This window comes from Brachypodium distachyon, chromosome 1, assembly GCF_000005505.3.
Source record: "Brachypodium distachyon strain Bd21 chromosome 1, Brachypodium_distachyon_v3.0, whole genome shotgun sequence".
Classification (NCBI taxonomy): domain Eukaryota; kingdom Viridiplantae; phylum Streptophyta; class Magnoliopsida; order Poales; family Poaceae; genus Brachypodium; species Brachypodium distachyon.
Window position 1 is genome coordinate 6,698,369 of NC_016131.3, and position 23,440 is coordinate 6,721,808.

General features: G+C 40.6%; 3 protein-coding genes across 3 annotated transcripts; 1 reads left to right on the forward strand and 2 right to left on the reverse strand.

The window, feature by feature from the left end:
- Positions 1 to 2,072: 2,072 nt before the first annotated feature.
- Positions 2,073 to 5,730, reverse strand: LOC100835273 (telomerase Cajal body protein 1). The gene is made up of 13 exons (XM_010231977.3): positions 5,342 to 5,730; positions 5,190 to 5,251; positions 5,030 to 5,110; positions 4,866 to 4,939; positions 4,700 to 4,782; positions 4,450 to 4,553; positions 3,678 to 3,817; positions 3,564 to 3,611; positions 3,404 to 3,456; positions 3,134 to 3,218; positions 2,985 to 3,051; positions 2,799 to 2,909; positions 2,073 to 2,696 (listed from the first exon to the last, which is right to left on the reverse strand). The coding sequence occupies exons 1-13, from the start codon at positions 5,632 to 5,634 to the stop codon at positions 2,644 to 2,646; spliced, it is 1,254 nt and encodes a 417-aa protein (XP_010230279.1). The 5' UTR covers positions 5,635 to 5,730; the 3' UTR covers positions 2,073 to 2,643.
- Positions 5,731 to 5,901: 171 nt separating this feature from the next.
- LOC100835581 lies at positions 5,902 to 9,544 on the forward strand. Its single transcript, XM_010231982.3, has 9 exons — positions 5,902 to 6,121; positions 6,222 to 6,404; positions 6,519 to 6,616; positions 7,194 to 7,284; positions 7,374 to 7,574; positions 7,669 to 7,925; positions 8,587 to 8,677; positions 8,750 to 8,960; positions 9,057 to 9,544. The coding sequence occupies exons 1-9, from the start codon at positions 5,984 to 5,986 to the stop codon at positions 9,266 to 9,268; spliced, it is 1,482 nt and encodes a 493-aa protein (XP_010230284.1). The 5' UTR covers positions 5,902 to 5,983; the 3' UTR covers positions 9,269 to 9,544.
- A 145-nt stretch (positions 9,545 to 9,689) lies between these two features.
- Positions 9,690 to 21,855, reverse strand: LOC100835889 (vacuolar protein sorting-associated protein 51 homolog). Its single transcript, XM_010231986.3, has 21 exons — positions 21,544 to 21,855; positions 20,500 to 20,639; positions 20,313 to 20,367; positions 20,126 to 20,233; positions 19,382 to 19,480; positions 19,219 to 19,296; positions 18,938 to 19,015; positions 17,019 to 17,093; positions 16,708 to 16,808; positions 16,433 to 16,500; positions 15,501 to 15,574; positions 13,984 to 14,050; positions 13,684 to 13,796; positions 13,267 to 13,533; positions 13,043 to 13,159; positions 12,380 to 12,451; positions 12,221 to 12,271; positions 11,740 to 11,967; positions 10,934 to 11,110; positions 10,165 to 10,673; positions 9,690 to 10,060 (listed from the first exon to the last, which is right to left on the reverse strand). The coding sequence occupies exons 1-20, from the start codon at positions 21,754 to 21,756 to the stop codon at positions 10,554 to 10,556; spliced, it is 2,301 nt and encodes a 766-aa protein (XP_010230288.1). The 5' UTR covers positions 21,757 to 21,855; the 3' UTR covers positions 9,690 to 10,060; positions 10,165 to 10,553.
- Positions 21,856 to 23,440: the final 1,585 nt, after the last annotated feature.

Below are 23,440 nucleotides of genomic sequence, written 5' to 3' on the forward strand. Positions count from 1 at the left end.
AAACGGTCAGCTAGCTCGTTGGGGACGAAGGGGTATAAATATGGGGTCCCAAAATCGAGCCGTTATGCACTGCGCAGAGACAGGCCGGAACTTTCGGTCAGACGGAAGTTCCGCATATTACCGGAAGTTCCGCATATTCTGCCGATCCTAACAGAGAGCGGCCGGAGGTTGGGGCGGAAGTTCCGGCCGAAACTTCCGCCACCTCAACAGCAGGCAGAACACAACATGCTGAGTTTTAGTTCTTCTCTCTCACTTTTTAGGGTAGGCTTTTTAGTGTGTGCACATTGTGTAGTTGTGTACGTGAAATTGATTCACCCATTACCTTCCCTTGTGGACTCTCTCTTAATAGTACGGATGTCCTACGACTCAAATCAAAACGAAAAAGCCACTAACACCGCTACGCTTCATATCATCTTGAGGGTCCACATTAACATCTTGTGCCAATTTCTTTATGAAATCTGAAATACTTGACACACCATTAGATACACAACATGTTGTCATCACCACCAAAACCACTTAGGAGAGAAATGCCCTTTCACCAGCAGGCAATGGATAACCTCTACTCTCTCCCCAAATGTGGGAAAAAATGGAGGAGATTGACAAATTTTTGACAAATGGTAGTCATCGTAGGTTTTTTTTTTTTCATGAATTCTCATGTGGACAAGTGGGAAAGATTTGGAGGGTTCCGGCGGAGATACCCTTAGAACTCATTGAATCAAATCGGACAAAAGTTTGGATGAAAACACCAGCCCGGTCCTGAGATTTCAGGGGCCCGGTGCGAAAGTAGGATTCGGGGCCTTAATAACGCTAACTGATGTGTGTGTGTGTGTGTGTCTATATATATATATATATATATATATATATATAACAAAACTAACAATGGATCAAAAAGTTTATACATATTATCTTTAGAAAAAATCTAGCAACGAATCAAAGTTACATTTTACGAGTCACAATCTCAATCTCGTCCACCAATTTCTTCTCAATGCATAAAGTTGCCATGCCATTTAACATCTTTTGAGACATTGTAGACCTTAAATATTCCTTCAAACGGTTTTAACTCTGAAAAACTTTTTCAGCTGATGCCACAGCCATAAGATTCTGATAAGTAATAGAAGAATTAGGGTAGCATTCTTCGTAGTTCTCAAAATTAACAGACTAGATAAATTCACAAATTGAAAACTAGCTAAAGAATTACAGACCGAAGATGGCTGGATAAGATAGATGCTCACACTTGTCGGTCCCGTAATTCCGTTGTCTGGCGATGCAGCCTACCCGATCAAGGGAGGCGATGTAGCAGGCAGCAGCAGAACTGGCTTGGGAAGAGGTGAAACCGTGAAGGAGCACAAGGGCCACGGCGTAGCACGGGCGACAGGCCAGAACTGACTACTGAGAGCGGCCGCGGCGTCGTGGCGATCAGGCGGGGTCTCGGGGCAGGGCCAGTCTCGACAATCTCGTGGACAGCGGCGCCAGAGATATGGAATTGGAAATGATCGCCAGTCTCAAGTACAGCAGCGCCAGCGAATCTGGAATTGGGCGATCGGGACTCAGCCGGCCACTCGGGACGATCATCGATGGAATTGGAAGTTAGAAACAAGTCTTGGGCCAGCCGATTATGAATACCCAGGCCTAGGGTTAGGGGGCCTCCGAAAATTTGAGGCCCAGTGCGGGGGCACCGCCTGCAACATCCCAGGGCCGTGCCTGGAAAACACACTTTTCCTATACAGCACCTTGGCTCAAGTGCAAGATAAAGAGAAATCTATTTACAACTTCCATTTTAGAACAATGCTTGTATGCATGAGGATGTTTGGACAAATGGTGGTGGACAAAATACAACACCTTGGCTCAAGTGCAAAATAAGTTTTTGCAAAAAAAAGTAAGAAAAAAAAAGCTTTTTATCAAGGAAAAAACGTCTTTTTTATGCAACTCAGAGAAAAACAGATATTTTCGCATTTTCTTTTGGAAATTCATAATATCTCACTTGGCATATTTGGACATTTTTTAAACTTGTAAATGCACTTTTGATAGTATCATTTCAAAAATAAAGTGATCAACAAAATCAGGCGCCAAAATAATCCTAACTCATCCCCTGCTCGGCTATTCTTGTATTATCACCACACTTCGACATAATCTGATTTGCCAACTTACAAGATTTGCAACCATGGAAAGAAGAACAGATCCTAAATATGGATCAGAATCTAATCCACCACACACAAGCAAAGACCATCAGAAGCCTTTGAATGGGATCAGAGTCTAATCCACTAACGTAAAAGTGGGTTTACACAAGCAAATACGGTCGGTACATTTCATGATACAAATTAGCTCCCCACACCCAAAAAACACTCACGTAATGTCATGGTCTACCAGCTACAATTCCCCAGCTCAATTGTTAGTTGGTTACCCAGCACGGTGTGGAGCAGGAGAGCCGGCAATTTCCTTAGTAACCAGTAACTCCTTGGTACCATGTGATTTTAGTACCGTTTTAGTGTTCTGCATCCCATGGCCCTTTGTGCTGTTGCAAGTAATTTCTCATCTAGACTCAGAATGCTACCAGCTAGCCCAATCTCATCGCACCATCTTGCTCCAAGATCTGCAGTCCAAAATCTTCACTTGTATCTCCACTGCTCAGGGCTTGATGCAATTTCAAGCTTCTTCAGAACAAGAAAACTTCCAGACAGAGCAGCAGTTCTCATCACCTAAATTGCAGAAAGAAAAGAAAAATATAACACACTACAAGTCATTCCAGCAGTACAAACATATTTCAACTATTGCAGGTGGTATACCAGATTCACACACACCTGCCAAGCTCGATTCTTCTTCCATTTCATCATGCATGCCAAATCTTCTGTGACCGGACGATGTTGTAGCAAGAGGAAGGTACGGATGAAAGGAGAAACCGTTTACAGTATCTAAGATCAAGTAGATAAAGATTACATGAGATGTACAAAAAAAACATACATAAGAATAAATTTAGAAACACATACCAGCTGCTGCCTGGAAGCCTGTCACCCATTGACCACCTTGAAGGTCGTAAACATGGACCATGCCATCCTATCCAAACACAAAAATCATGTTCCAAAGGTTCAATGGTTCAGGAACAAAACTAGAATGGATGGAAACATGAGAAACACACCTGCCCACCAGTGGCAAGATGTTTGCCACATGGCTCAATATCAAATTGTACTCTTTGATTAGTAGCATCACATGATCTGTACAACCTAATTAAGGGAAAAGAAACATAAATAGGAAGGGTTTGATAAAAGTCTGAAGAATACATTTTCACTTAAAATAAGATAGATTAATCTATTAATTCCACTTCCCAAAGCCAACAAAATAATTGTACTTATTCCAAACAATATGTTGATTTATGGAAGTAAAGTAGAAGATACGTTTAAATACTTACTTGTAAACAATTTCCAAAGTGTTCCGTATATCCCAACATAATATATATGGATCCTAACAAAAAATGATGACTAGGTCAGTGGAATCTTCACAAGATATATATTGAGCGTTGAGTCATGCCAACTAGATCAATTGTTGAGAAAATTATAAGTTTAAGTTACCTTCCGCCCTCCAGTATATAAATAATTTCCATCTTTCGAAAAAAGCACCTGAAATTTCCATCAAGTTATCTGCTATCTATACAAAAGCAAATCACGTATGGTTGCATCACTAACCTGTGTAACACCCCCAAGCTGGCCATGTAAAACATATAATGGCTCCATATTACTCTCTGCATAAACAGCTGTTGTCTGGCTATACGAGCCAACTGCAAGCATCCCATTGTGAGGAGAGAACGAGATTGAAGATACAATACCTGTTTGAAACAAAGAGCTCAAAAGCATTTAAAACTTTCAAATCACAAGGAAATGATGAATAAATCATTCCCATTCATAGTAGCCAAAGCGTGATATGAGAAGAACCCGTCAAGATCTCAGTATAAAATACTGGTGCAGAAACTTCCAGTTTGTGCATGTAACACACTTTAATGTTTAAATTACTGAGCTGACTACAATTTTATAGCCTGGCTTTTGATAGTGACAGACTGGCAGCGCTTCCAAAGTCAAATGCATAGTGCATTAGTTCTATAGAAATATCATATAAGAGGTACAGAAGGTACTGGCACAAAGTTACTTAAAAGTTTGATGATTCAAAATTTCAAAATGAATACCACCTCAAGTTCTCATTCACAGTTCCGTAGTAAAGAACTGACAATATTAGTCATAGTTTCATGCATAAAAAACTTACAAATCAAGACCACTAACATATTGGTCATGCCGTCATGGTATGAAAAAAGTTATAACTTTTTCTTGGAAAACCCTTAAAAGGACATCTAAATTTAAGAGTAAGTCAACACTGGCGGATTTTTCCTTTGCAGAACCCCAACTGAAGTCATATGATTCTTTCAAGGATAGTAAGTTAGTAACTACCAGTGGGACTTTCACTTACCAGTTGGCCCTTCACCCCCTTTAAGCAAAGAGTATTGCTCGAAATCTCTACCGGGACGATGAACATCAAACACTCTAATTGCTTTGTTGTATCCAGCAAAGAGCCTACATAACACCATATCCCCATTGAGTAAAACAGCCAAGAAGATTTTGTTTCAGTGTGGTTGCATACTTGCATGGCCATTACTATTTCAGCAATTTTCCAGAGTTAACATAAATTTAGATCAAAAGGTTGAGTCCATTTCACATACTTGGATCCTGTGGAATTAAATGATACCGAAAGTGCAGCTGTTATCTCATCCATGGCATCATATGCTCGGTAAGTACATCGAAGCTGCATTTCCCACAATAAATCATCAGAAAGAATATTACATTATCCATACACCAAAAGTAACATGCAAAAACAACCAATTCTACCTCGCCAGTGGTGGCGTCCCAGAGGTGTATTGGATGATCACGACTAGTGCTTGCAAATACACAAGTGGATGGATCTGCGAAACAACACAATACATTGCATTAACCAAAGATGTACGGTTTGCAGACCACCCTGACATGACAAAGGAAGCAATTCACCCACGCACCAGACACGGACATGTAGGGGTACCAGCAGAAGTCATACACAGGCTCGCCCTCGTTCACCTGGAGGCTTGCACCGTAGGAATCTGCCGATAAAAATTCAAAACTGAAACGCAGCAATAAATAACTAAAAACCGGCAGCCATTGATGAAAAAAACGACCCACCTTCGCCTCCAACTGGGGTCTCTGCAGTGTGTTCCGCCGCAGTACTGTATGCATCCTCCGGCCTGACCGAGAAAGGAAGAAGGTAGCGTACTTGCATTAGCTGTTGCCGCGAAAGGGCATAGAAAGTACGGGGATATGAGAGGTGGGCGTACTGGTAGAACATGCGGAGCGAGTTGTCGTCGGAGCTGGTGAGGAAGGAGGATCCGTCGGGCGACCACTTCACTCCCTTGAGGAAGTTACTGGCGGCGAAGGAGCAAGGGGAGCGGAACTGGCGGGCGAAGTGGTAGAGGCGGAGCGGCGGGAGATCGAAGCGGAGCTGAGGCCACGAATACGCCACCGCCGCCGCCGCATCAGCAGCATCCTCCTCCTCTGCCGTCCCGTTCACCGCCGCAACCTCGCTCTCCGCGGCGTCCGGCGCGGCTGCCAGCACCTCCGCCGTTTCCATTGGTGGAACTATCTCCTTCCCCTTCCTCGTCCCTCTCCCCTCGCGGTGCGCTCTCCTCCCGCAAAGCGACGGGACTGTTTGGTCGGGCCGGCCTGGGGTTTTCGGGGTTTTTGGAGGCGACGCATACTCGTGGCCGTGTGGGCCTAACCCAGTGTGAGCCCATGGGCCGTGACGTATCCCGCGCCCGCCGTAGCCTGCCGCCCTGCCCTCACGTCACGTGCACGGCACGCACGCTCCCGAGAGGAGTCGACTCGAGGGTCCAGACTTCCCACCACTCTCCCATCGGTGGTTGCAGACTTGCAGCGTTAGATCCGCCTAGGCGAGAGTAGTAACCCCTACGCCACGCGCCATGTCCGACGAATCGCCGGCCCCCACGCCGACGGCGGCTGCCACCGCGGCAGAGGCCGAGAAGAGCCAGCCGGCCGAGCAGGCCGGCGGAGGGTGGGGCGGCTGGGGGCTCTCCATCTTCTCCGAGATCTCCCGCAATGTGCGAGCTCCCAACCCCTTTCGTCTCCATACGCCACGCGTTTGGATTTTGGTTTATTGAGAGGTCTAGGGCTTTGATGTGACGTGGTGCTTTTGCGCAGGCCGTGGAGGTTGCGAAGAGCGCGATTGCAGACATCCAGCAACCGCCGGAGCAGGAAGCGGCACCCGGAGGCGGGGAAGAGAAGGGGAAGGAACCGGAGGGGGAGGTAGGGGAGAAGGACGAGCTCCGCAAGGCGACGCTGGATAAGCTGGAGAACGCTAGCGAGGACTCTCTCCTGGGCCAGGCTAGTAGTTACCTTGCCGCTCTCTTTTGCTCTCCATTTTTGGCAATTACGGTGAATAAGGCCGATTGGCCGGGCTTCTGGTGGTGAATTTTTGTTAGGAGTGGTGTTTTGCAGGGGCTCAAGGTGTTTGATACCTCGGTGGAGAACTTCACTACCGGGACCTGGCAAGCTCTCGGGAGTGCATGGAAGAGTGGCTCGCTGATTGTTCAGAAGTATAGCCCCCACCCCCTTCGTTGTTCTTCATTTCTCGTTCTGCTCTGGTTGCCTGAGTTACTGGAGTGTTTGGTTTTGTATGTATCCTGAATTGCTTAACCTGCGCTAGATGAAACATTTGAAGCAGCCTATGGTCGGTTCATTGCAATATTACATCCTCAAGTCTTATACATAATTAGCTGCCCAATGAGAATGCTGATTATTATAAATGAAATAATAAAGTTCATACTATGGTGCTATCCATTTTCCTTTTGGTTGATGAGACTCTTGCCTGTTAGCAGGTCAGCTTCTTGTCTACATGAATAGTGCACCATTATCTAGCTGTTTTGTCTAGCATCGATGTTGTTCTAAAAGCAATCTTTTCATCAAGACACTTTACTATTTTCTTGAATAGTAACTGTGCATATGGTTCATTTTGAACTATCAATCTATCCAGTTAACTTTCTTATTAGTGATGGACAGTTAATAATTTTTTCAATACCAACAAGCCCGCAGTTTTGTCTACTTTACTTGAAGAAGAAACTCTTAACGTCTATGTATTTATCTCTCTCTGTCTACATGGGTTTACTTTCGTAGATTGGAAACTTCTGCTACAAGCCTTGCTGAAACCATTCAGCAAGGAGAACTACCTGCCAAGGCATCTGTAATAGCACCAACCATTTTAGAGGTAAACCCTAGAATTTAGTAATAATGTTTCTTCTACTGTTCAACACATTTGTGAAAATCAGTTTGATATTAAAACCTCAATAATCTCAGACAGGGAAGTCATTTACAGCCAAAGGAATGGAAATGCTTGAGCGTGTTAGTAAAGAGACAATGGAGTTGATAATTGAAGAGACTGGTATGGAACTTGATAAAGGTACTGGCGAAGGTGACCAGCAAACAGAAGAGGAACAGTTTGAAGAAGTCTCATTCGACAGATGCTTCTACATTTATGGAGGACCTGATCAGCTAGAAGTGTGGCTTCTGTTTTCACTTTTTATTTGTCATGTTGTTGGTTATCAATCTCTGCCCCCTTTTTTTTCTTACTTTGTGGTCTTTTTCATACTAGGAGCTGGAAGCACTTTCAAGCCACTATGCATTGCTCTTTAATAGGAAAAAGGCAAAACTCGTTGCTGAGCAGAAAACATATTATGATGGAAAAGTCAAAGAAATACAACAGATATTTACTCTTAGTACCAAGACTGAGGAAGATGGACCAGAGTCTGACAAAGGGAAGAAGATTGAAGCAGCTGATACTGATGGTGATGCAGAAATGAAGAAGTTATGTGACTCAAGTGTTAGCAAGGCTGCTAAAATGGCTGCGGGGTAGGCAGAACTCTCTATAAATTAATTCAAGACTAACATGCTAATATTGTCGTCTGGTTTTGTCAAGTTATTATGCAATTAATGAGATCACGTTAATGACCCATGTTAGCATATGGGGCTGAAACTTGAAAAGGCAATTGAGAAGATTGCACGTCATGCATCATCTAATGCAGAAACTTACATTCTGTGTGACCTGACAGGCATATAAAACTGCTATGGATTGCTTTCTTACTCTCTTGGGGAATATAATTATAATTCATCATGTTCAGTCACATCATTAATTCTTCGTGCATCATCTAATTCTAGTAACCAACAAGACTAAATGAAGAATATAAGTATTGTTAGTCCACATGTTCAATTGCAGCATCATACTTGAGCATGTTGAGGAACCTATTCTATTAGGAAGGATTACACAAGATTTTGAAACAAATATTTTATTCTCGCTTGGACATACTGACGAAGCAGCCATTACATGTTAAGGAAATCCATCTTTTTATGTAAAGTGACAAAGGTCAACACCATGTTTTAAATGCGTGCTATGTGCTTTACTGTTCGTAAATAAGCCCTGCTTTTACTCCTGAAGATCATCTTCAAGCATTTGAGCTTCATTCTTTGATATTCATTTCTTTCAAAAGCTTACGTGGTTTAATCACCTTTGCAGGTTCACAACTGCCTTGGGTGGGCTCTCTCCTAATGATATTATCAAACGAACTACGGATAGGCTAGAGACCATTCACTCAGAGGGTGTTCATGTATGTATATGTTATAGAATGTTCTTGCTCATGAAACTATAATTATTGATTTGACAATTCTTGATCCTGCAGAGATTATCAGAGATATGCTGCCTTGCAGTTTCTCAGCTTGTGGTGCTTGGGAAATCAGTTATTTCTGCTGCTAACAAATCGAAGAATGAAGATGAAAATGATGTGAAAATTGATTGGCCTGAAGATATCATTTCAAAAGCAGAAATCATCAGGTGGAAGGCACATTCCATCGCTGTGGATATTGAAAAGGTCTCTACTAGTTTTGCCACAGGTATATAAAAAACATTTACTTTCCCTCACGAGTGCTTATTGAACGTAGGACTTGTAAACTTAAATATTAAAAAAATCCATGTTACTGTATTTGTAGGAATCTCGGATGTTGCTGAAGCTTATGCCGCAGCTATACAAAATAGTCTCACGGACAAGCAGGGTGATCTCCCGCATCAGTCAGTGCAGGAGAAAGCTAAATACATATCCAGCCATCTAAAATCAGATCAGACTTGTGCTGTGGGCAAGTTACAAGACGCCCTCCAATACTTAGCCTATGTTGTTGTCTGCACCTCTATGCCAAGTGTGTGATTCTGGAGTGCTTGCCCACTTATGTTATTGTTATTTGTTAACCAGTTCATGTACATTTTGTGCGTGCAGTTCTTCAGGGGTTGCCAGAATTAGGTCCTCTAGTTTATCAATCTACATTAGGGCTGTGTTTCGTTTGTTCAAGTGTCATGAAATCAGTAACGGGATGTCTAGTTTGTATTCCTTGGCACATGACAGATTGTTGCTCTCTACTTTTTGCTGAGAACAATGAGAATTACTGATGTTTAATACAGACGTGAAGCAAGAAGTTTACCTAAATCTCATGGCTTCAGTATGCAATGTACGCTGTATTTATTCATTTATTATGGAACATGTTGTACATTATATTATACCGTGTTCTGAAAATGGGGAGAAGGGGTATTTCAATTCCTCGTAGCTATCTCTGAAAGCAGCCAGGTTCGTGTAACTGAAATGATAATTTTGGGATAGCATTCATGGCATTACAGAGTCAACAAATGTCTTGAATGTTTGCTACTTACAAGTATTAACAGTTATCCATAGGTAGACAAACTTTGCAACAACCCAGCGTGAGCTCCAGTAACCACATCGACATTGGTCACTGTTTACTTGCCATACAGAATATGTAGGTCAAAATCGTTGAAGATAGCAAAGAAACACAAATGGTTCAACACAAAGGGTAAGCAATGGAATGGTACGTACAAGGAAAATCACAATCAGAATGCAAATTCCAGCCTGCATCCAGATACTAGTTCTACTTCTCAAAAAGGAGAGGACGGCCCTTGGGCCTTTGGTGCTTGATCGTAGGTAGTCAGTCTGCCAATAAGGAAAAACTAATGTGATTAAGCTCGGACATGTATTACCAAATTTAACAACATAGCATACTCAGTAGCACGAGATAAAGTTTGTGGAACACATACCTCTTAATTTTTCCATGAGATGCAACCTCATAGTATTGCCTCTGTCTGCATTGGACAGCTTTGAAATGTCCATTTGATTAAATTCCAGAAAACAGTTCTCCATCTGGCCCTAGGTTACTAACAACTCACCTGAACTCGAGTCAGGACTCAAGACAATATAATGGCAGAATATTGCTTGAAAAGTGTGTAGACGGGGACGCTGAGAGCTATAAAAATTATACGTTTCAGGCAGTACTGTTGATTTTTTTCAAGTGTTTTGACCTCAGATTTACAGATTACAACAAATGATGACATGCTACAAGCCCAGAACTATGTGCACATAGCTTTGAATAGTGTGTATAAAATTGGGAGAAACTGAATGCTAGTAAGAGATACCGATCTGTGCATAGCTACTGCATATTTGGGCTTTGTTCTTTGATTTTTGCTAGTTTTGCATTTATGAGCTTATCCAATATTGGGGTCTCGAGAGGTATCGGGTCAAGACATCTCTCATGTGCTGCATTGTTCACCTGCAAAGGAGGGGAATACAATTTATGTTCAAATACCTTCCAGAGACAGGTTCGCAAGAACAAACTAAACATGTGATAGTTTCTTTTCACTCAAAGGATGTCAACTTATTAGCCTACGATGTCTGAGGCTGATTATGCCTAGTGCTTATATAAAGACTGACTGACTAGCAGGCATGATATGGAAAAATTTATAACTACTAATTTTATCATGGATTGGTTCCTAAGAGAAACCAGTGATTCCATGTTAGGTGGTATCTGACCTCTTTAAGTAAAAAGCTTATAGCTGCTTCATCATCAATAAACTCCTTAAGGGAGCTCTTAAGAAATTCCATATCCAGCTGAATCTGCTGAAATCCACTTCTGTTGAAAGTCTGAAGCCGGACAAATTCTTGCAAACTTTTTAGGCAAAGCTTGAGGACAGTAGAAATTACAGATTCCTGAAATTTATTCATCACACAGTAAGTTACTGTCAAAATGGATATGCGATGTGCATGTAACTGACAGAAAATTCTACTTGATCACCAGGCAAGTTAATCAAAATTTTGAACTGTAGCACTTATGCTGCAACAAGCATCAGCAAATTCAATCAGTAAAATGCTGTATGACCACTTTCAGAAGATACTCTCTAAAGTCTGCGCTCTGCATTTGCATTGCCTGGCTTTCTAAAACCAGTTCATATTCCTGTGAAAAATTAGTGACATTTTGTTCCATACTCTAATGTGTGAATCTTTCTATTAATTTATGCCATCATGTATTTCAAAGAGTACAAAACTATGAAAGTATATTTTTATGAATATTCCAATAATATGTGCTCGCATGTTTTTCATGTGACCATTCTAGATAGTTAAAAAGATATTGCTCTGCCCTAACTCTGGTGGCAAGTGTCCAGAACAAATTGAAAAAAAAAATCAATGGGATCAAATCGATATGTTTAAACCAGCAAGGAGAATGACTTCTAATCAACAAGGGATCCAAAATAAACTAGAAGATATTACACATTTTATAAATAAAAAGGGAAATAGGAAATTTCATGAGTTATAACAGGAAAATGCAAGCAGATCTCCACCTGTGTGTATTCAACTTTGGTGAATATTTCCATTTTCTGTTCGAATAACTTTGCTAGATGATTTTCCAAAAATTGACTTCTAGTACGGTGTGTGTTTGATCTGTTCAGCATGTCTTCTCGCATTGGATTGCTTCTGGAGGAAGTGGTGCTGCCAGTGCTATCAGAATGCCGATGTCGCCGAATTAAACCAGGTAATATCTGCTTGACTTCAGATACTACACCATTGAACTGCAGGATGAGAAAGAGAGTTTACTGTATTAGAGGCTTTAAGGACAAATGAATACCAGTACGATCTTATGCTATCGAAATGCTGGTGGCAGTCATGAAGTAGTGAGCATGAAACATAAGCATTAGTTTCAAGACTTCTACAACTAAAATTGCATGATAATGCATACTCAATTGTAGATTCATAAGTGCGCCAGCATCAGAAACAGAGGAGGAAGGAGTGAGGAAGAGACATAGGATAAGGAACTGAACAAACCTCTAGGAGAAGTAGATCAACAAACATGTTGACTTCCCGTGGTTCCTTGTGCTGTTTTCGTCCAATACACACAGAAGTAAAAAAACTTGAGGAAAAAAAAAACAGAAATAGCAGAATGGCGATGGACTAAAATATTTTATGTTGAATAGGAATGCTAACCTTTACCCAGACCGGTGTTGAAAATCGCTTATTAAGAAGTTTGGAGATCTTCTGGGTCTTCAGATTAATATACTGATCCCATGAACACAATATTTAGTTATAGCCAGATAAATAAAAAATGTAATTCTGAAGTGAAGAAAAAAGCATCCACTTTCAGATAGCAAAAACTTGAATTACATAAAAACTCCCAACTATGCTCTCTCAAAATGCAACATTGTTCAACCACATGCCACTCTGAAATGGTCACTGGATGAAATTGGTTGAACATTCTAGAGCAAGCAACTGTATTACGTCTGACAAATTTTCATTACACAAGGCTTTTCTAAGTTCCTTTAGCATCTAGTGCATGTGGTACTATTTTTCAACCTAGCTTCACATGCTCACCATTCTGCATGCAGTTACATTTATTTCAGAGCTGTAAAAAATAGGTCAAAAAGATCTCAGAAAATTTGGAACAGACAAACAGTGCAGAACATCACATGTTTCTCTTTTATAAATTATAACAGTGCATATCATTTTGCTAAGATAACAATCCAAAAAAGTAAGAAAAAGCCCTACTCTGCCAAGCAATATAAACTGTCTTCTTTTCCAATATGCATACCTCCATACAATTCAAATTAACAGAATCAAAGGGAAAGAAAAGTACGGAAAATGTGTGCATACATGGTGTAAGAATTTCTCCCCAGATGAACGATATAGTCGACATATCTCCCCAGGTACAAAAGGTGGTCCATATTCATAGCTATGTGTGCCACCTCCAGAAAAAGAAGCAGCCAAATCCTAAAAGGGTAACAATTAACAAACTTCAGGATCATTCATCACACATTCAGTTGAGTCCGATTTCCGAAATGTAAGAAACTGGGCTGTCAACAAGTGAAAAGGTATACCTCTGTCACTTTAGGAATTGTTGTTTGTTCTATGAAAACACAAAGCTGTGCAAGCATAAGAACCAGCACGGCTGGAACCTTATCGATTTGCACAGGATCCATAGTACTTGACTCTTGAGAGAAACTCTTGCTTCTCCCAGAAAGCAGATGAAAATGCCCATCAAGTTTCTGAAAGAAATCTTGAAAACCTTCTTGTACCCAATCAATAATCAAATCTCTCAGCTTTACAAGCAACTCTGCATTGCCATCTATAAGATGATGAAATTCCTAAAAGCAACATAGTCAAAATGAGAATATTGAAATGGAGTACAGCTATATAAGGATGCTCTAACACAAACACAAGCAAATTAGTATTTGTGTATAACTATTTTACGTTATTTGACATAGTCACATGCTTTTTAATGCTTCCAAATATACCTGCAGGAGATCTATACACCCTTGGGATACTTTAATCTTGCTTTTCTCCATGCCACTTTGCAGTGATTCTTCAAATGTCTCGTTTGATGTCGAGTGTGTTCTGACCAGCACATCTGCTCAGCCATGCCCGATATATTAAGTAAGTTTTTCTAGTACATACTTTTACATTCCAAATACATCTGTGCTATTACAAACTAAAAGGGATAGTTACTGCCAAAAGAAATCTAAACAGTAATCCAAGGGCACAATTGGTTCTAAATGAAATTACAAATGAAGACAAACTGAGGTGGGAGGGAAAACCTGATATTTCAGTTTGAAGATGGAGAAAGGCAGTTGCTATGTGTTGCTTAATAATGTCTCGAGTAGTCTGACATAGCAAAGTATTGTTACATGTTAAATCAGAATCGAGAAATATAGACATCTTGGTAGACTTGCATGTCCCAAATAAGAAACTACAGAAGGGAATTGGAAAGGTTTTAAATCGCGGTTCCCACAGCTTAACCACAAGGTCCCTGAAAAACTATCGCCAATGGCGTTTTAACATCGTAATAATATAAAACAATACTCCCTCCTTTTCACAAAGGTTGGCGTATTTGGTTTCGTTAAGACAAGACTTTGATCAATAATAGCTTTATTAATATGTAGTTTATATGATAGGAAACCAAAGAAATTTTGAAGAAGAATCTATTGATATAAATTTCTTGAAAACACATGTTAATAAAGTAATTCTTGGTCAAAGCCTTGCCTTAACGAAACCAAATACGCCAACCTTTGTGAAAAGGAGGGCATAATAAAAATGCATATGAGATAAGTCTTACGAGCCAATTATAGACTACAAACATATTAACAAATTGAAATAAATAACTATTGCACAGTTTTTATCACATCAAGTACCTCATGACTAAGAAATATGGTGTTGGAGTATAGAAAGAGAAAAAGATGAAGTCTCTTGTTATGTTTTCTCAATGTAATCTTATAATGGAGTAGCGGAGCTATCTAGCTACAAGATATGGCAAATATTAGAGCTATCTGGAGCTGTAGCGCTAGTCGCTAGTATAGCACAACATTGGCCCATTGGTTAGTGTTTGGGGTTAAAAAATAGTTATACTAGCTATTTAAAACCTTGGAATTGAATAATATTCAGTTTATCCCCTAAAAAGGAACTTACAAGGGAAGAAAGAAAATTAGCATATCTTAGCAAACAACTATTAGCTCATTTGTGAAATCACACGAGTTGTCAAAATATCTCAAATATGATGCACCCTTAGCAACCAGTCCTTGAATAGCCCTCAATACTACCAGCAACGTAAGACCTGAGAAGGGAAGCCAGTGCATACTGGCCAAGCTTCTGTTTCCAGTCCATCACAAAAGATGGTGGGTAATTAGGACTATCAAATGGGAAGTTAATCCATTCGCCAAAGCTAAACCTAACACATCAATTGGCAGGCCTGTGCAGGGAAAGAGTTAGGTGCTAGCATGTTCTGCCTCCACCAACACTCTATTCCCTTTGAGGTAAGTCGTAACACATAACAACAAACCAGTCAGAAAAAACAGTATGGTTTCAACAAGTATTTTGAGGGAAGAAACAGTCAGGAAGGACCAACATAAAACTAACAAATGGTGAAAAGTATGCATATTTAGCCATGCACTCTACTTGATTCTAGGAAAAACAAATTAACTTGGTCAAGAAAAAAAGGTATACCATGAAATGATAGTATCAATTTGGTCAAACACACAGCAAAACAGATAATTTTGGTCTTAACAGGTACATTATAATTTGAAACGTGAATGGAACTGTTGCAAGGAGCAGATCAAACCTCCAAAGAAAAAGCTGGTAGTGCAGCCTCTGGTATAACTTCGTCAATGGCAGTTGCATCCTCCCACAAGGCTCCTGCGATCACCATAAGTCAAAAGAAATGCAATGATATTAAAAAAAACACAGTAATATCAACTTAATATGCCTGTTAAATAAACTTAATATGCATGGTCATTAAAGGTAAAAACGCCACCAACACTTTCAATAATAACAATACTGACATTAAGGTTCTGATAACAGATGAAACATGTGGGTTTTCTCGAGCTAGGAGTTGGATACTGAATTTAATTGATATCAATTCAAACTTGAATAGTTATTTTCTTCAAAACTTAACCAAACTTGACCCCGAATTTAGGTCCACTGCTTTGCAATCTTCCATTGCACATGGTACAATGTAAGATGGAGACAAAGTAAATTGTTAAAAAATGCTTGGGTAAAACTTACTTTGCATCATGATTTAGAAGCAAATCACTAGGTATTTTGTGCAAAATGCCCTTTGTATCATGACTATTGACAAAGAGATCTAAAAGGAACACTACTATTTGTGACTTTGCCAGAAAAACAAAGGAATAGTCCCCTTGGCTGTTTCACTATATCTATTCTCAGCCTGTCATGCGCACAGATCAATGAAGTACAAAACCTAAGAGAGGGCTAATGAGAAATTACCGTGCATACCCCTATCAATTGACAGACTACAACCACCAACCTCTTCCAAAGCATATAATAAGGGCAGAGATTGGAAAATATAGCAATAACCACACTTTGATTTTTTTTCGACGGACGGATATTTTGAAACGGATACTCCTGAGGCCGGAGACAGTATAGTGAATTGGAGGGCGCAGACTGGTGTTTGCCCAAAGAGGTTTACACCGTTGTTCTCAATATATTGGAAATGCAATTATGATGGTACTATAACATAGATAAAGCACTTACTTAGCATTGCCAACAAATCTGTTGATGGAATTCTTTCCTTCAGAGCCTCTCTGACTGTGCCATAACGGCTTCATGCAAAATAAGACCAAGTAAGGCAAATGTGGGTTGAATCTTTAATGGAATACAAAACAAGAAGCAAACACCACAAAGAAAGCCTCATTGAAAGGCTAGTTTCAGTTCATCTGACACCGCCTATTTTGACCGAGCAGACATTCATGATCCAAAAATAGATGATGGTCAATAGTAAAACTGCATAAAGTATGAGTGATGCTTACTTTGTGAACAAAGCCAGTGCAAGTTCAATAAGACGTCTTTCTGAATCAGGAAATATTATGAGATAAGCACGAAATGTCTTTGAAATATCACCAATTGAAGCCTAGGAAAACACATTCAATAGAGTATTAGATGGTTTACCAATATAGGAATAGGCAAAGAGGACTGTAAAGTGAGAGCTACAAATAGACTAGATTGTATGGTGTGGACAATATTAGATGATTTGTTGCACATGAAAATCACAACATAATCAAGCCAGTTTACAGAATTTGCAACCGAAATAAAATGGAAGTTGTTTATTTCTCATATATACCTGTGTGGGCTCATTCTGGAGATTTAAAAGGCAATCTTCAAGCTTCTCGAGTAGATTTGATTTTAGGTTGTCCACCTGTTCAAAGGTACAAAATAAATTAGGCAGATGGGATTTACAGAGCAAAGGGCGGCATATGCAAACAGTGATAGCATTTTATCAGCATCATATGAGCACAAGCTCTGACTATTCCAATATGCACACCATAACACATGATTAGTCACAATTATTATTTGTATACTTTATGAACAGATACAAATGCTCTGCAGATCATGGTAGTTAGGAAAGATAGGATTAGTTACTCGAGATCCAAGTTATATATCTCCCTATATAAGAGAGGACCTGTGCCCGTTATCAATCAAGCGATGAATTAAGAGTTTATTTGTGTTTCTTAGAGTAGTTTAGCCAAGTTATCCTGGAATGATCCAAGATTGTTCCAATTTGGTAACAGAGCTAACTGCTGCTCTGCCATTCATGGCCAGCGGCAGGGTTTTTTATCCTGTCGCAAAATGACCAATCCCTACAGATAGATTGGGTGTCTTGACCATAGTGCTGAGGCTCCAGGCCATCGTCGAGCGACTGGATCAGTTGCGGCAACCGAAGCACTGGAGGGTAGAGGGGCCACCCAATCCCCCTGAGACAGCTGTCGTGCACAGCTGCCATGGCGGCAACACCAACCTGTGGGACAGCAGCGATGCTGCTCTTGCCAACAGCACTGCAGGCGATGACATCGTGCCGAGCATAACCAACGGTGCACTTCCCTTCAGCAGTGAGCCAGTGACGGCTTCCAAGTCGTCTACGGAGGCAGTGCGGTCTGCAAAGCCATGGACTGCACAGCCTTCTCGCTCGATGGCGGTGAAACCCCTCCATTGTGCGGTGACAGAAGCCTCGTTCTCGACTATAGTGCTGGAAAGCAGGTGATGGTTGTCCCTCCCATCTAAACAAGCAGGGGCTCTTCAAGGAGCAATGGGAATGCCATCATGTTGGCTAATGCGCTATACATGGCTGCGGCTGTGCAGTCATGACTAATGGTGGCAACTGCGCTCCAGCAGCGGCAAGGGCCTGAGTGACAGCAGCAGTACTCCAACTTGCTGCGACATATGTAGCTCCCTCAGAAGCAACACCACCTCAGGATGTCAGGATGTGGCAATGAACTTCTATGCAGCGGCAGCAATGCCTCTCTGGTGTACGGACAGCTGGGAGGAAAACCTAGCCTATTACTGGAGCCAAGATGGGAGTTGTTCCCAAGTGCCAAACAGGCCTACAGCTTGTGCATATGTAACCTTTGTTGAGTTTTAATATATCACAGTAGGAGCCTCTCCTACTGTTTCTTGGTCAAAAAAAGTACCAACAATCGTAGAGTATGAAAATTCACCAGGCTATTTGATAGGGTTCTTGTGTGTGTAAACTGCCATTATGATCACTAGCCAGTTCACCATTCTATGCATCCCAGATTATTAATATCTTGCCCATGTTCGTCTTTGCTTGTTTTGCAGTTTCATTGCATACATTAGAGAAGTTCATGCATGAGGGTTACATGTTGATCATTAAGAGAGCACAAACTAGTAGGAACAAATTGTGTGTGGACAAAGTAGTGATCACTGAGTAGGGTACATGTGTGTATTTTAGGCACTTTACTCACCATCCAGTACTTATCCTACAAGTCAGGGGTGTGGAGACATAAGGAAGGCGGAGGAGCAAAAATTATTAGCCTTTTCTAGGAAAAAAGAGTTTGCACCATAGCCATCCCTATTAAGATTATCTTTTTGCAGTGCATTTCTAGAACGATGTGGACTATGTTGATCAAATGCTGCACTTTTTTTTCAGTAACAGAAATAGCAACTAATAATGCATGGCAAACTGAGAACTGCATGAAACAAAAACTGATTTGGAAAGAATGACCAGATAGAAAAATAACATACGGGAAAGTTAAGTTGTTTAAGAAGCACCACAGCTTCTGCTCTTGCTTCAATAGGTTCAGAATCTGAGTACAACTTTGCCTGCAATTTAAAGGAAATAAGTACAGAGTAACAGTAGTAAACATTATGATACAATAAGGATAACACTACTATTGAATTAATCAAAAGTAAGTATACCCTGTGGCAAGGGGAAAGCCCCATGGAGACTAAAATTTTAGATTATCATTGTAAAGATTAACATGAAGCTCTTCCACACAAATCTGAGCCTAAATGCAGAGAATTACCTGAAGGTGTTGTATAACTAAGTCCATTGCCTCCTCAGATGACTTTTTACAGTCTTGAAAGGATGAATCACCATAGGCCTATCATAGAGGGCGGAAAAATGAAGATGATGCTAAATAGGAGTTCAAAAAAGTTTCTAACAAGAGGAGATAGCTCAAACTAAACCTCGAAAATAGGTTTTGCTCCGGTAAAAAATCTGACAGCATCCGCATATGCTTCTGCCTTGATGCATTTGTTAAGCCGAGTTGGCAGATCATATATGAACTGCAACAAAATTTATGGAAATTAATATTATCAAAAGTTTGTTTGGTCTCAACGTATCTTCCGCACTTAGAACTCACTAGTAGTGCTAATACTTTGAATAGAATATTAAAAACAGCTACACAGAGAAAATATTTGAAAGAACAGTACAGAACAAACATCTTCATGGCGTGTCTTTCAAGCAGCCAGAACAAAAACTCATGGTGGTCAAGCGCACACAGTTTCTATGTCATGTAAGGTAATGTGATCTCAGGATGAGATGATGGTAGAGGGGACCTAACGGCCAATTCCCAAATGGAATAAGCTATACAACATGCGCAACAACCTCATGTGCTTTGTAGTCCTTGCTTCATGCATAAGACACAACTTTTACTTTATTATTACCTTGAATTGTATGCCACTAATGCCACGTTCGGTTTCTAAACAAACCGACCACATACATAGTAACATAAGTTAATTGGACCACCATAGCATGGGCGTGCAATGGAAAGCAATGGCATGCCATTAGCTTTAATTAAATTGCAATTACTGGAATCCACATAGCATAACTTGTCTGTATAGATCATTGTTTATTGAGGACAACAACACAAACTGTTCTGCATATATGATCAATCCGTGAGAACAATAGTACAAGAGAACAGGATTTACTTGAACTTTTCGAAGGAGGTTGCGTGTGCGGTGTAATTTCTCTATGTTTTCCCTTTTGTTGAAAAGAGATGTATTCACTGTGTCACTTCTTGACTGCACTGATGTTATCTGACAAAAAAAACAAAGGCAGATTTATTCAATTTGTCCAAAGGAGTAAAAAATACATTAATAATATCACAATGGAAACCTTTGCAAGTAGTTGCTCCATGCTTGTCTCCATACCAACAATGTTAGTCTTCATCCTGCAGGAAAAAAAAAGCAGGTACATAGAGATGCACATTACAATTATAGCACATAATGGCACTAGAACCTCAAACTCACTAAAAGAAGGAAGGAGGAACAGTGAGCTGCCACAGAGAAGGAAATGGAATCACCTTTTTATAGTGTCAGTTGCACTTATAAACTTGTTATAATTCTCATATACTAGCATCTGTAAGTCTGTGTCCAGGTTCTTGATCTCAGCAGCCATCTTCACATGCCCCTGTAGAAGTCCTTCCAGATTTGATTGTTGCACCTAAAAAACACAAGGAAGTTAAGAAAGTCAGAGCTATCCTCTTAAATTCGAAACTACCAAGCTAAACTATGGTTTCATGTATCCTTCTGCCCTGTTTTAATAGTCAACAATCACTAGCAATAGCAGAATAAGTTCATAAAACACTCGAAACTATTTAGTCTTTCGTGGAAACCCATTCACAGTAAGCTAAACTCTGGTTCCTGAAAATTGCAAGTTATGCAGCAGTTCTATGGAAACGGTAACCAGTTCAAATATAGTTCATGGTAGCTCGTACAGGAACTCCAATGATAATCTAAGCTACAAGACAGAAAGTACATAAGTAACATGGCAGTCAAATTGAACACCATCCAGGTACCTATATCTCAAAGTCGAAATTAAGCTTCTAAATAAATTGAGCTGAAGTTTTTTAATAAAAAAGAAACACATTCTACAGTCACATGCATCATTCAACAAAATATTTATGAAAGAGAATTCAGTTTAAGGGGTCCATACTGTTAAAAAAAAGTCAAATTTGCTCAGATTTCATTTCTCCAGAGCTCCATCTCCTAAGGATAATTATAAGTACAAGCTTCATTCAAAATTCAACAGGTTAACTACTTGGCCTATGCATCAGTTGAATAGTATAGAAGTATATGAGTGCACTATTACTCAACAAAATATACAGCTATAGCTGTACGTATGTGAACAACAGGGGCCAGTTGAATTTCCCCAGACAAAATGTATTAATGCAATGCGCATCGATCAGGTAAATTTTAACCAAAGCCTAGCAATTAGCAGTCATTACAGTTCATCGTATCCGTTCATAGTCTATCCAAAACAAGCCCGGACATAAGATCCGACCGACACAAAGAGAGCTGGATCTGAGAGACCATGTACGGAGCGAGCAGGGAGCAGGTGGGCGAACCAGGACGTTCATGTAGACATCGGGATTGAAGGATATGGAGTTGATGGACTCGAGTGGCGACGCGGAGGCGGCGTTGGGGGAGGGCCGCGCCGGAGACGCGGAGACAACGCCGGCTGTGGCAGGGTCGGTGTTGTAGAAGCTGGCCAGGAGATCGCGCGTGCGCCGGGCCTTCTCGTCCATTGCCGTCGGCGCGGCGCCACCGGTGGTCGCCATGTGGGTGCGGCTTCGCGCCGAGGTTCGGGAGGAGCTTGGACGCCGGGGAGATTCGGAGGTTGTAGGAGTGGGGAAAGATGACTTACATGAGGGGTTCTTTCGGGAAGTTCACTTTCATGGTATTTTACGGTTCTATGCCTGCAGTATTCATAATTCGAGAGCCTGAACGAACGGATGCAACCGGTAGTTCCTTTCTTTTACGGGGACTAGATTATACATTTTGCAACTCGTACTTTCTTTTACGGAGTTTTTTCACAGCATTTCTTTTACTGAGTTTCCCCCCCAAAAAAACCCAAGAATTTCATTAAACAACTCAATATTAAACAAAAGCATAAGAAAAACAAGGAAAACAACTACGTCCTTGGGAACTCTTCATCTTCTTCTACCAGCACAAGTCGATGTCGTGTTTAGTGCCAACCTGACGTTTTACCCCGTGGAGAAACCATCAAGACCAAGATTCACGAGGGCCAGTGTTCCGAAAAAAAAGTCGTTATTAGGAACACGAAACCCTCTACAGAGATATGCAAGATCTCATGTGCTTTCATAAGATCTCTGAAATTCATGTCAAAAAGAGCACCGTCCCACCATTGAAATAGGATACAGCCTGGAAAACAAAATCCCAAAATTGTGGTGTTGTCGACGCAGCCAGGGAAATTGACACATTTGTTACTCTTGATTTGATGTAGCACCATTTTTGTGGCATCCATCATTGCCATGCTTCATGGAAGGCAACAAAACCAGAGACAAACCTGAAAAATAGAACACAAATCATAATCTTAAAAACAATGAAAACCGAGAGATCAAGACGGGATCCCCATACCTCACGACGTCAAGTAAGATGCCGGAGACAGGGAGCCAGAAAAAAAACTATGTGTGCAGTGGCCAAGGCTTCTCTCGTTTTCTAGTTTCTAGTTGTCAGGTACTATTCAGTTCTTTTTACCAAATTTCTTTTGCTACTACTCCCTCTGATCCATAATAAGTATCAATGATTTAGTACAACTTTTTACTAAACAAGCGACACTTATTATGTATCGGAGGGAATAATATTTTGTCAATATGTGCATATGTATTCCCTCCGATACATAATAAGTGTTGCTGATTTAGCATAACATTTTCGCACGCATGACTTCTTTTTTCTTGGCTAGTTTTCCATGTCAATGTATATGGAATTTTTTTGCTTTAATGTGTAATGAAAAACATGTGCTTCAACTTGATTTTTTTTAGTAAAAACAATGTAAAAAAAAATGTTCATCTTCGCTCAAGGACAAAGGTAGGCCTGAAAACTACGGTGTCATCCCTACCGTGGTATGGTGGGGATGCAAGTGGGATCTCGCATATGTCATATCTTCAGGCTAATCTTTATATACTCAAGTAAAATTTGGAGCCAAACTTTTGAACTAGCGAGTCCATGATGGTCTAGAAGCATGAGAGATCCCACTTGCATCCGCATGGTATGGTCATCTTCACCAAATTTCTTTGATTTTGAATTCGCCTGGAACCAACCAACCCTAAGTGGCAGCTCCATTCTAACCGTTGTGTTCCATATTTTTACTGTTTTGTTGCTCAAGATATCATTTATGTTGTTTTCATGCTGGCTAGCAAGCAAGGTACCTAAGTTGAACCAGCATTATGCACATGACATCGCGTAAAAGTCGTTTTCTTTGATATTATCTTGGATATACAT

What these genes read in the sequence shown, in the direction of transcription:
- LOC100835581 (XM_010231982.3), top strand. Translation starts at nt 5,984, where the DNA reads ATGTCCGACGAATCGCCGGCCCCCACGCCGACGGCGGCTGCCACCGCG. An exon ending in GAGGACCTGATCAGCTAGAA is followed by an intron (nt 7,575 to 7,668) that starts GTGTGGCTTCTG and finishes TTTTCATACTAG; the next exon opens with GAGCTGGAAGCACTTTCAAG. An exon ending in TTCACTCAGAGGGTGTTCAT is followed by an intron (nt 8,678 to 8,749) that starts GTATGTATATGT and finishes TTGATCCTGCAG; the next exon opens with AGATTATCAGAGATATGCTG.
- LOC100835273 (XM_010231977.3), bottom strand. Translation starts at nt 5,634, where the DNA reads ATGGAAACGGCGGAGGTGCTGGCAGCCGCGCCGGACGCCGCGGAGAGC. An exon ending in AGCTTGGGGGTGTTACACAG is followed by an intron (nt 3,612 to 3,677) that starts GTTAGTGATGCA and finishes TGGAAATTTCAG; the next exon opens with GTGCTTTTTTCGAAAGATGG. An exon ending in ATCTTGCCACTGGTGGGCAG is followed by an intron (nt 3,052 to 3,133) that starts GTGTGTTTCTCA and finishes GTGTTTGGATAG; the next exon opens with GATGGCATGGTCCATGTTTA.
- LOC100835889 (XM_010231986.3), bottom strand. Translation starts at nt 21,756, where the DNA reads ATGGCGACCACCGGTGGCGCCGCGCCGACGGCAATGGACGAGAAGGCC. An exon ending in TGGAGCAACTACTTGCAAAG is followed by an intron (nt 20,234 to 20,312) that starts GTTTCCATTGTG and finishes TTTTTTTGTCAG; the next exon opens with ATAACATCAGTGCAGTCAAG. An exon ending in TACCAGCTTTTTCTTTGGAG is followed by an intron (nt 14,051 to 15,500) that starts GTTTGATCTGCT and finishes TTGCTATGTCAG; the next exon opens with ACTACTCGAGACATTATTAA.